General features: G+C 37.8%; 1 protein-coding gene across 2 annotated transcripts in view; it reads left to right on the top strand.

Moving 5' to 3' along the window:
- BARD1 (BRCA1 associated RING domain 1) overlaps positions 1 to 13,110 on the top strand; it is a 106,338-nt gene that overhangs the window by 66,412 nt on the left and 26,816 nt on the right. For both annotated transcript variants that reach the window (XM_053598116.1, XM_053598115.1), the window contains exon 7: positions 12,921 to 13,029. In XM_053598116.1, the coding sequence (XP_053454091.1) occupies positions 12,921 to 13,029 (109 nt within the window). The remainder of the gene's footprint in view (positions 1 to 12,920; positions 13,030 to 13,110) is intronic.

Below are 13,110 nucleotides of genomic sequence, written 5' to 3'. Positions count from 1 at the left end.
TGCCCGTTTCCTAACTGATCTCCTTTTCAGATTTCCTTTCTCATTTACTCATTTTTTTTATTCATTTCCCATACCTTAGCTTGAGTGCTTTCAAAAACCCCCTTGCTTAAAACCCTTCATTGACTTCCTCTTAGAGTTTTTAAAGTAAAGGTGAAAGTCTGGTACCTGGTGTATAAGGCTCTGGATGGTCCCTCTCCACTTTCCTCTCCAGCTACATCTGTCTTTCGTAACTTCTCCTGTCCCCCTGCCCTTCAAGCGCTGTTTGCACTAGGCTTCCTGAATTTTTGTTTCTTTAATACCCTGTTTCCCCAAAAATAAGACAGTGTCTTATTTTAAGGTGTGCACCCAAAGATGCGCCAGGTCTTATTTTCAGGGGACGTCTTATCTTTCCTGTAAGTAGGTCTTATTTTCGGGGAAACAGGGTATGTGCCATGCTGTTTTGCCTCCTAGCCATTATGCACACTTTTACTTTGTCTCAAATACTCATTTTTAGTAGCTAATTTCCATTCCTTGAGTTTCATCTTTGTCATCGTTTCCTTTTGGCTGCTGTTCCTGGTGGCTCTTGTCTGTACACGGTGCTTCTCCCCCGTCACAGACCTTCGGTGGAAGTGTGTTTACTGCTTTTCGTCTTCCTGTGAGGTTGCGTGCTGTGTAGACCAGGAAGCATGTTTGTTCTGTAGACCCGTCCAAGTCCCTGACATAGTCTATACCTTCATTTGTTTGTAGAGTGAATTTGTGTTTGAATGAATGAAGATACTGGGTACCTTTTTCTTTCTTTTGAAGAAAGGTGAGATGAGATGAAAATAGGAATCACCTCCATCTTCAACCAGCTTCGCTAAGTGTGGCAAGTTTTTGTAAGCTGCACCTTTTCTAAGATAGTACAACTAGTTCCTGGGAGCTGTTAGAATAAATTTTGTGTGCTTTATGGACAGAATTCTTAGCCTCTAGCCTAGTCGGTATCCATAGCATGTTACTTTTTGTGGGATCGTGGCTATCGAGATTAATTCCTAAACATTTTTAAGGCCTCTCCCCGCTTCCATCTCCCTGCTGCCCACTGCCTCCCTGTAATGCTAGATATGGTCCTTCTAGAATTAAGTAGTGACAGGTTATAGTAGAAGTTCATTCCTGTCCCTTCCTCCATTTCTTAAGGAGCCCATGGCATGGCATTATGGGGTTAATTTCCTTTTTTTGCTTAAAGCTTTTATTCCTCATAAGACCTTAATAATTTAGATTCTGGAATCTGAGTTGGCAAGCATGTTTTCTTTTTCTGCTTCTCATATTTTTTTCTTTTGATGGAACTCTTTTCTCAATAATCAGGCCTAAACTCTTCCCATAGCTGGAAGAAGGAAGGGTAAGAATCAGAAAGGGCAAAAGCCATTCTGTCTGTCTGTCTGTCTGTCTCTGGTTAGACCTTGGTACTTGGAATATTGAAGAAGCAGGGCCCTTTTGCTCATTCTAAGTTTCTAAATGGCCCCCTTTAGCTCTTAAACAGACATTTGTGTATCTCCTTCCTTACCTCAAGGCTGGTTTCTTTTCCTGGATGTCTCTTTTTCTCTGTAGGTTTTGTCATACTCCTGCCACTGCTCCTCACTTTATCAGCTCCCCAGTTCTGTCTGACTGCTTAGGTTCTAGGAGGAGTGAACAGATGGTTAAACCACTGATTATAGAACAGTACGAAGCATATCTTTATAGCATGGTGTCTAAGACTATGAAAATCTAGAGTAGGGGCTGCAAGTAAGACTAGAGGAAGTTATGAAAGGTTTTGTGGAGGAGGCAGCACTCCAGCTGAGTTGTGAAGAAGAAACGGAATGGGGGCATCGGCTTTTTAGGAAGATAACATGCCAGGGGCGAAGGTACTCTAAGACCAGACTGTTCATTCATTCTGGGAACTTCTGTGAATGATGTAAGCCTGGAATGAAAAGGAGGGAAGATGATGAGCTAAATAAAAGGCTGGAGAAGGTGAACAGGGGCTATGCAAGGCTATGTGGCTGAAGACTTCCAAGTTTAAATGAAAAACTTCTTCCACCGTGCTGGGCGGGGAGCTCAGGAAAAAGGTGTGTCCAGAGATCCAGGGGAGGAGTGAGGAAAGTCTGAATGAAAGTGGTGACAGCAGCCAGTGGAGGGGAGGGATGGGGAATCAGCTCTGTTCATTAACGTATTCTTTCAGATGAAGTTTGATTTCCTTTGTCAAGTTTCAAAAATACCTTATCAGGAGTTGGATTGAAATTGGGTTAAGTATATGGATTACAGTGCCTTAATAAAGATGGTTTTTCACTTGGGACCATGTTTCACCATTTATTTAAGCATTCTATTAAATGTATTTATCTTAGTAAAGTTTTTAATACGTGCGTGTGTTCATATGCATGTAACTATTTAATGAGGTTATTCTAGGAACATGTTGAATATCTCTTATCCAGAATACTTCAGATTAAAAATGTTTCAGATTTTGGATTTTTTTTCAGATTCTGGAATATTTACATATACATAATAAGATATTTTGAGGATGGGACCTAAGTGTAAACATGAAATTCATTTTTTTCATATATACATAGCCTGAAGGTAATTTACTATAGTATTAATAATGTCATGCATGATAAAAAGTTTTGGTTAATTACTCATGTTTGGAATTTTTTGCATTAGGTATAATGTTGGCAGTTGGAAAGTTCTGGGGTTTGGAGCATTTTGGATTTCACATGCTCAGGCTGGATAGTTATTTGGCTCTTTTGTTGCCCCAGTGAACTGTACGTTCTCTTACTGCAGTTCATATTCCTGATACATAGGAAAGCCCTTAATTTTTAGTACATTTCTCCTCTGTCCAGCCAACATCTAATTAATTCTAAGGATCTAATTATCATTTATTAATTTTCATTTCTTCATTTGTCAGAGCTACCAGGACAGTCTTGCAAAATAATGGTGATAGTTGGCTTGCTTGTTTTGTTCTTCTTTTTTACAAAACATTGACTATAGCTTTACAGTTCATATTAATATGTGTTAAAAAACAAAAGATTTATGTCCTGTAGAAACTTTTTCCTATTTACTAAGGCTATATTATTAAATGATTTTCAGCATATACTTAAATGACCTTCCACTTGTTGGCTGTTGGTGTTGTTAATCCATTTTCTAACATTGAATCATTCTTTCTTTTGACGTTGTTGTCTCAAGAAATATTTTGCATGCATTTTCTAGGATTTTGTTTAGGAATTTTGCATTTATAAGTTAGGATAATTTATGACTTTTTATTTCTCTTTTTTCCCCTCGATTCATGATGTTATCTTTCATTTTTGCCCTCAGATTTTGATAGCAAAATTATACTCATAGCTTCAAGTAATCAGATTGCTTTCCAACTTTTCTGTTCCCTGGAACACGAATAGAATATCTTACAGAAATAACCTCCCCTCCCCACATATGCACATTTAGTAAATAATCTATTTTGATTACAGTTTTTAGAGATCATGTCAATTATATTAGTAGTTATCATTGTGAAATACTAATGAATTAATAGTAGAATACAGGCACTACGGAGAAGATGGAGTTTTTTCATCCTATTAAGTTTATCCTTAAGTATTGCTTGTGGACTGTACAAATTTTGCCTGTTTTACAGTTTTATCTTAGGCCATGATTTTTAGGAAGATTCCCGTGAAGATCATCTTACTTATGCGTAACACAGGCCACACCAGTGAGACAGAGCCTGGGAGGAAGTATTGTCCTTGCTGTATTCCCTGTGTTCATGTCAAACTCATAAACCTTGTATAACCTTCTTTTGTGTATTTTTTTTGTGAAATGTGGTGGCAGTCTGTGTGTCCTGAATGCTGAACAATGCTGTCCTTGTTTTCACACACTTCAAAGCCCTGTGAACTGCAGTGGGCTTGTAGGCCAGCACTGTGTCCCTTGATGTTCATTGCACTGTAGACATTAGATGTGGTTAATAGAGTTCTTACTAGAAGCATGTTTGATGAAAGACCTGTGTCTTTCTTTAATCCAATGCAAATTCTTCTTAGTCAACATTTGGTGTATTTTGATTGGCTTTTTTAACTTTCTTGCTACTGTAAGAATTTCAGTTTGAATTATTTCACTTGGCAGTAGAAGCCAACTAGAGAGGAGTAAAGTCCTAGAGGACTATATTATAGAATCCAGCCTCAGAGTTACTCCCGAGTGTCTTTAGGAGAGAGAAAAGCTTGTACAAGACAGCTAAGGAGTCCAGGTTATATTCTGATATGTTCTGCTATTAAGTTGTGATGAATGGTGTTTAGTGCACATGACCTTACATATTGAGAAGGCTCAAGAACTATCTTTTCAGTAATGATTTATGAAATATAAGGTAATGGAGCTTTTTTATAGCCCAGGAAGTGAGGACAGTCAACAACTTGGTCATATAATTGGACATTGAATGGTTATGGAAGACAAGGCATAGGAAAAGAAAGAATGAAATTATCTACTGCAAAGCCAAGCAAGTTTAATTGGATATTGGTGGAGGAAAACCTTAAAACCTCATATGCCAAGGCATGAGAGCTAGGAATTAGTCATATGCAGTGTTAATTTAAAATATCACCATTGATACTGTTTATTTTCCATCTTTTTTTTTTTTTTTTTTTTTTATTTTGAGACAGAGTCTCAAGCTTATTGCCCTGGGTAGAGTGCCGCGACATCATAGCTCACAGCAACCTCCAACTCCTGGGCTTAAGTGATTCTCGTGCCTCAGCCACCCGAGTAGCTGGGACTACAGGCGCCCACCACAATGCCCAGCTATTTTTTGATTGTAGTTGTCATTGTTTGGTAGGCCGGGGCCGGATTTGAACCCACCAGCTCTGGTGTATGTGGCTAGTGCCTTAGCCGCTTGAGCCACAGGCGCTGAGCCTATCATCTTCATTATTTAATTAAAAAATAAAGGGGCCAGCCTGGCGACATAGCAAGTCCTTATCTCTATAAAAAAATTAAAAAAAAAAAAAATCAGCTGATGTGGTGGTACACATCTATAGTCCCAGCTACTTAGAAGACTGAAGCAGGAGGATAGTTTGAGTCTAGGAATTTGGGGCTGCTGTGAGGTATGATTGTGCCACTGACCTCCAGCTTTGGTGACAAACAAGACTCCATCTCAAGAAGAAAAAAAAAGGTAAATAAAAGGGCTTTCATAGTAAACCAGTGTAATCTCCTAATGCTGTTTTTTTTTTCCCCACAGAGGATATACTCTTCAGGGTTTTGGGGCCCTAAATCTTTATGATTATATATTTTTTAAATATATATTTTTTTATTAAATCATAACTGTATACATTGATATGATCATGGGGCATCATACACTCGCTTCATAAACCATTTGACACATTTTTATCACAGTGGTTAACATAGCCTTTCCGGCGTTATCTCAGTTACTGTGCCAAAACATTTATATTCTACATTTACCAAGTTTCGCAAATACCTCTGTAATATGCACCACAGGTGTGATCCCACCGATCCCCCTCCCTCTACCCACCCCCCCCTTTCCCACTTCCCCCTATTGTTAAGTTGTAGCTGGGTTATAGCTTTCATGTGAGAGTCCCAAATTAGTTTCATAGTAGGGCTGTGTACATTGGGTACTTTTTCTTCCATTCTTGGGATACTTTACTAAGAAGAATATGTTCCAGCTCCATCCATGTAAACATGAAAGAGGTAAAGTCTCCATCTTTCTTTAAGGCTGCATAGTATTCCATGGTATACATATAATCTTTATGATTATAGAGGCTTCAAGTATAATATGGTAGAAAGTCATATGTGTACTTAGACATCATCTTTTACTTTGATGTCATTTTAATATCCTGACATCTTACCTTCTAATGTATTTTTTATTGTTTGTTTATGGAGAGGGGTGTCTTGCTCTTCTGCCCAAGCTCCCATATAGCTGACACTACAGGCACGTTCCCATTCCCCCTGGTTATCGCTGTCTTTCCTAAAGTCACATTGTACTTAGATTACCTTATAATGTTCATTGAGCTTTTCCTATGCAAACTTTTGCATTTTTAAATGTGTCTTGCACTTAAATCCAGTATTGATTCACTTACCTCTGAAATTTCTTTTTTGTATAAAAATTTACCTCTTCTGAACTAAAATAAGAGTCAATTATCAAAGAGGGAAAATTGGTTGTATTTTGGCCTCAGCTAATGACAGAAAGGTTCATATCTTCCGTAGTGTTTGTTGCCTGGCAAAATGTATGTTAACTGTTGAAAACGTCAGTGGTTATCCATTTTCCCTGCTGCCTTCTGTACATCTCAGTGTGAACCTTGGACTGACTAATCGTCTTATGAGAATATGTGGAGAATAGCATATGCTATTTTTATGGATATGTAGGATTTAGAATTTGGTACTTGGTCTGCCATTAATAGTTTTCCGTGGAAGGATATTGAATTCTTAAGTAGAGAATATTTTATGGACCATTGGACCTATTAATTGTCCCATGCCCTAGGTTAACTTTTAAAACATTAATTGCCTACAACAGATCATTTATATTTTATAGCCTTTAAATACTCTTGTGGTCCTTTGAATTACTGTGCTGCTTTTTCCTACTTCACAGCAAGCAAAGTGACTTGAAAAACTACATGTGTGTTTGCAGTTTTGTAGTTGTTCATAAAGGATTTCATCGTGGTCTGTTTCGGTATCCTGTCATGGATGGTGATGGGGTAGCATTAGAAGTACCTTTTTGCATATGGTTTTGCAAATATTATGGTACACGTGTGCAAATCTAAGTGTAAATTTGCACGTCTCTTTCTCCCTTTTTACTAGCATTACAACTAATTCAGGGCACAATTGTAGGCAAGTGTCCACCATATCATTTCTGAGGGACCATATTCTGGGAATACGGAAAAGGACTGTATTCTGAGCTCTGCTTTTGGGACAAAGCTGAAACATTAAACACCATGGTTTAACCCTTTGATAAGTAATTCCTTTTCATCAGTTTTTGTGATCTGAAAGAATCATGGTTAGGAAAAGGATTTTCAAATTTATCTAGTTCGAACTCTTTTTCTTTAGATTGTGCCATACAGGAAAAAGAAAATCTCTTATTTTAATGTTGTTAAGAGTGCGTGTCTCTGTATTTTCCCTTAATAAGCATCCAAATTATCATTACCTAGCATTGGGGAAAATGAAGATGAGAATTTATCATTCCAGACATAACTTATTATGTTCTCTTATTTCTATTCTGTACCTTCTAAAAAGTAAATCTAATACAGTAATATTAATATTAATAGCAGTTATGAAGCTGCCAGGCACTGTTTTAAGCACTTTTGATATATTAATTCATTTGGTTCCTGCAACAATCCTATAAAGTAAGTTGTGTTATAATCTGCATTTTACAGATGAGGAAACAGAGGCGTAAGTGGTTTAAGTAATTGCTCTAAATTGGTGTGACTTTTGAGTGGCAGAGCTGAAATTGAAATTCAGGCAGTCTGATGCTGTACCCCAGCTCTTTACCCTGTTACATCGATGCTGTCTCTCTTGCTTACAGCTATTTAAGGAGTTGTTCATGGTTTCTGATCAACCTTAGGAGCAAGTCCAACTCTTTTATACTCCCCTTTGCTCTTATGTAATCTGACCACAGAGCTCACAGGCAGTTCTGGAACATCCCGTCCCTGTGGTGTGTTCCCTGCCCCTCTCCACCCTGCAGGGAGCTCCCTCTTTCTCCTTCTTTTCCTTTCTGTTTTCTCTTTCTGTTCTTCCTGGTGTTTCTGATTTGCCATGCCATCTCGCTTAGAGTTCTCCATACTCTTTATTATCTGCTGGGATATTCTTCATTCTTTTCTTCTATTTCCTTCTTTTATTTACCCTTTCAAGTCTGGGAAGTTTGACCAGACTTCAAAGTCCTTTCTTTGGTTTTCTCTCTGCTTCCCCCCCACTGGGCTCTGTGAGGATAGAAACCACCTTTTATCTCATGGGTTCTTTGGTGCCTAAAAGTGTCCTTGATACATTAAAAAAAAAAGTACTGAATGAAAGAAAATATATATATTTTGAGACAGAGTCTCACTGTTTTGCCCTTGGTAGAGTACCATGACATCACAGCTCACAGCAACCTCCAACTCTTGTGCTTAAGCGATTCTCTTGCCTCAGCCTCCCAAGTAGCTGGGACTATAAGCACTTGCCACAACACCTGGCTATTTTTTGGTTGTACTTGTCATTGTTGTTTGGCAGGAGTGGGCTGGATTCGAACCTGCAAGCTCCAGTGTATGTGGCTGGCGCCCTAGCCGCTGAGCTACAGGCGCCAAGCCTGAAAGAATATTTTCAAATTGATTATAAAGCTATGTTTGTAACTTCCCCCTATGTGTTTATCCATTATTCATCCCGTGTGTGTTAAGTCAATAATGATTATTGCTACTTCTGATAAATGCATATTATGCAAAGTACTACATATATCCGTTTTCTTGTGGAATCTGTTGTTGATGTATATATCAGTAGCATGATTACCCAGTATTTCTTACTAGTTTTTATATAGCAAAAAGCAATGGCATAGGAACCTGTAGATCTTCTGTCAAGGTTTTAAAATTTAAAATCTCCAGTCATATGTTTAAAGATTTTTTTTTTTATATGAGACATTTTTCAGAGTAATTTACAGTCACAGGTTAAAGGAATAGGGCAAGATGCATTAGAGAAAAAAGTGGTAAAGTCTGCCAGCGAACAATGTTATGAAAGAAGAGAAAAAGATTTAGAATAAAATTTAGAAATAAATTTAGAATAAAAATAATATCTTCTTAGTCAAAGATTATATAAAATGTTTCAATAACCAAAAAGAATTATAACTTAGGATTCAGTATAGACAAATAATATTATCTGTATATAATTATTTGACATTCACTTAGAGACTTTCTTTGAGAGGGCGTTGAAAAGAGTACATATAAAAGGTAATCATATAGTACATGTGAATTCAGCAGGTAAGATGTTAACCTTTGCTATATTCTGTATGTAGCTTTGATTACCTTGGTTGCGTTGACCATGCAGTGTCGCTAGTGGGCTCACGAGCCTGTCCGTTCACAGCTGTGTACTCCGCCTCTCGTGTCCACTGCTGTCTGCCTGGTGGCTTCATCCGTTTTCCGTATTGTATTTGCCCCTAACGTGAGCACACAGTGGTTGCATTCTTCTGCCTGATAGGTGACTTTCTTCCATCACTTCCATACCTTTCACTAGCCATGTTATTTATTTTTTGCTCAGGCCCTTTCTTCATCCACCGGTTTCCAGTTTCTAGTCCTAGGCTCAAGGCCATTTTGTTTGCCAGTGGTGTGAGTTCCTGACCTCCTTTGAAATCCATCTCACATATCACCTTATCATTTAAGCTTTGGTTTACACTGTACAGCTTTGATACTTATTTGTTGAATGACTGTTTGTCCTTAGTAGGATTGTAGGCAAGGACAGTGTTTTGCAAGTCTTACATCCCTCCGAAATGCCTAGTTTAATTGTTAAGCTTTAGGTTACATTGTGCTAGAAAATAGAGAACATACTATGTTTAAGTATAGTTTCACAAAATCATTCTCTAAGCGCCTTTGATAGCCTATTTTAATGAAATAGCATTTTTTTTTTTTTTTTTTTGAGACAGAGTCTCACTATGTCACCCTGGGTAGAGTCTGTGGCGTCACAGCTCACAGCAACCTCCAGCTCTTAGGCTCTAGTGCTAGTGATTCTCTTGCCTCAGCCTCCCAAGTAGCTGGGACTACAGGCTCCCGCCACAACGCCTGGCTATTTTTTTGTTGTACTTGTCATTGTTGTTTGGCAAGCCCAGGCTGGATTTGAACCTGCCAGCTCTAGTGTATGTGGCTGGCGCCCTAGCCGCTGAGCTACGGGTGCCGAGCCTAAAATAGAAAATTAAATTATTGATGTCTGTCTTGAGTTTATGATGCTGAAGTAAATAAAAAAAAAATCTTACCTATGTTGTGATGGAGAATAACTGCTTTATTTTATTTATTTATTTATTTATTTTTTGTAGAGACAGAGTCTCACTGTACCGCCCTTGGGTAGAGTGCTGTGGCCTCACACGGCTCACAGTAACCTCTAACTCTTGGGCTTACGCGATTCTCTTGCCTCAGCCTCCCGAGCAGCTGGGACTACAGGCGCCCGCCACAACACCCGGCTATTTTTTTGTTGCAGTTGGGCCGGGGCTGGGTTTGAACCCGCCACCCTCGGCATATGGGGCCCGGCGCCCTACTCACGGAGCCACAGGTGCCGCCCTGAATAACTGCTTTATTACTGTCTTCAATTAGTAGTGAGTCATGACACTGGTCCCTAATGTGTGTGACAGCATGCAACTTTTCCTCCATGTAGTACCTTTTTATTTAGCAAAGGGAATAAATCTCTTTATGTGTATTTTACATTGAGTTTTCACACCAAATCTCTAAAGTGTCAGTCCATTCAAATATATCATGGGAAGAAAGCACACTTTCCCCCCAGTTAATAAAGAACAACTCTTATACAGATGCATCTTTTCTTGCTTTGGTTTTTGAAGGTGCTTCATATAAACTTAGGTTTAATTCCAAATTTCAGTGGTTCATGACAGCAGAAGCACCATGACAGGGTTTAATAGGCCCCATCTCCCATGGTGCAGGACTGATGTCTACTAACTGATTATCTTTCCATCTGTAGCATTGTAATGTGCCATCCAGTTCATTAGCAGGACAGGAGGACTAGGAGTTTAGTGATTGTAAGACAAGTGGAGAAACTACATGTTTTAAGACCATATAAGATAGTAAGCTTTGTGGAGTTTGGAGTCCTACTAGTCATTTTATATAGCAGTTCTTTAGAAGGCAAATCATCTTCCTGGTAACCATTGTTTTATTGGTTATTTTTTGGTTTAAAGTTCTCACTAGCTGATGATGGTACTTTGAGAAGTCCTTCACTTAACATTTTTTCATGTCGTCATAGTAGATTTTTATTTGTATTGTGTAAAGTAATTAGACTGATATGAGCCAGTTACTATACGTTAATAAAATACGTTTGATTGGGCTCTGTATTCTCTATCTTTGCGGTATAAAAACTACATCTGTCTTCCTTAAAAACCTCTTGTGTATGCAGTGATTTTTTTTTGGGTGTGTGTGTGGTAAATACTATGATTTTTTTTTTTTTAAGTGATTTGTAGCTTTTTTTTTTTTTATTATTGTTGGGGATTCATTGAGGGTACAATAAGCCAGTTACACTGATTGCAATTGTTAGGTAAAGTCCCTCTTGCAATCATGTCTTGCCCCCATAAAGTGTGACACACACTAAGGCCCCACCCGATTTTTTTGTTTTTTATTCATTTTGTACTTGGTAGCTTAAGACCTAGAATATTGGTTCTTCAACTTAGATTTTTATTGTCACTTTTATAACATGTGTGTGTGGAAGATTTTTGTATAGATACTAAAGATGCAGAATAAATTAGAGAATGAAACTAGGAAGCATCAAGTATGGCAGGTGCGAGCTCCTAAGCAAGTCCCCGAGACTGTCAGCTCTCAATGTAACATGACTCGTGCCACTTTGTTGTAAGTCAGAAAACTGAAATTCAGTTGATTGCATTATGTCTTAGCTGGAGAAAGGAATTGCCAGAAGAAGGTTACACAGTTTTGGATCTAGGAATAAGGGGGTTCTGAGAATACAAATTTGTTAGTATTTATCCAACATTGTCCAAAGAAGAAAGAGCAATAGTCACAAATGGCAGGCATTAGAGAAACGTTTGCTGTGATTCATTTCTAGTCTTAATCCACTAGCTCTTTCCCCACTGTGCCAGCAGAACAGTTTCACCAAGGCCATTAATGACCTCAGCTCTGAACTCAGTAGAGGCTTGTGTTTGTGACCTCCGTGTAGCATCAGACAGAGCCAGTGCCTTCCTTCTTCCCTTAATGTTTCACTCTGTTCCTTCCACATCTTCTTCTACACTTTCAATATAATTTTCAAAATTGGTCTTGTACCATGATTATAATTTTAGATCTGCTTTAACACATTGCATTTTTACATGAACTCTAGTGGCTGTCATGTGGATATACCATAATCCTAAAACACGTAAAAGATTATTAAAAAGTTGTTCATTTTGAAAACTTATTGCCATAGTATGATATATTTAAGTCATTTTGAAATCACATACAAGGAAGCAGGATAGTAGACAGAAAGATGTCTTACAGTTTTAACACGTTACTTATAATTGAAAGCCTCAGGCAGGGCAATATTTAAATTTAGTGGAATTGAACAAAGAGAATATGATCTTAGTCAAACTCATTGGAACACGTTCCTCTTTGTTTTCTTGTCTATAAAATAACAAGACTGTACTGTGATCTCTAAAGTCTACTGTTATAGTGTAGCATTCTGTGATTTGTGAATTAGTACATGCTGAGAAATTTGTATCAAAGTGATCTCTGAACTACATTTGCTCTGTGGTAGCTGCTATTATTATGGATTATAGTATGTGTACATGTTAAAGTTAATTTTTAAAGTGCCCTGTTTACTACCTTATTAAGTTGTTTGTCATATGGCATTATTTTCCTTCTAGTAGATCTAAATGCTCGTCCTGTGAATTTATCTAATTTTCTACTTTGTTTATATAGACTATAGAAGCTATAATAGCTATAGTAAATGATTTTTATTTGCATTCGAAAGCCTCTTACCCATAGAGAGTAATGGTTATGAAGCCATATTTTAAACTATGAATGTGAATGCAGAAGAATACAGAGTCGTGAGAAAATTCATATGTAAGTAACACTAGATTCAATGAAAAACAATCTCTGTAATGATCTGATGTCAAGTTGAAATTTTATGTCTTTTGACCTTGGCATTTAGCAGTTTTTAATGCTAGATTCTTATGCCTAATGTGAGTTCTAAGTCATGTATTTTAGTTAAAATTGTGTAGTATTAAAGATGTTGAAAGTTGTTCCAACAATGTATCCACTTAGTTAAGAATCAAGTCACACATTTTATTTACTTAAACCCATCTGCACTTATTTTGCCAGTAACATATTTGGTCTGCGGCCCGTGGATTATGCAGACAGTGGAAATATGAAGTCCCTATTGCTGCCACCAGCGAAGAATGAATCATTCTCAGCTTGCCATCACTCGGTGGTAAGTATGGGTTTAGCTTTGGGACATTTATACCTTTTATTGAAATTAGTTATGAAAGGAACATAATGGGAGAATTTCCAG

This window comes from Nycticebus coucang, chromosome 7, assembly GCF_027406575.1.
Source record: "Nycticebus coucang isolate mNycCou1 chromosome 7, mNycCou1.pri, whole genome shotgun sequence".
NCBI classification, from domain to species: domain Eukaryota; kingdom Metazoa; phylum Chordata; class Mammalia; order Primates; family Lorisidae; genus Nycticebus; species Nycticebus coucang.
This window is presented reverse-complemented; position numbering and strand designations above follow the sequence as displayed.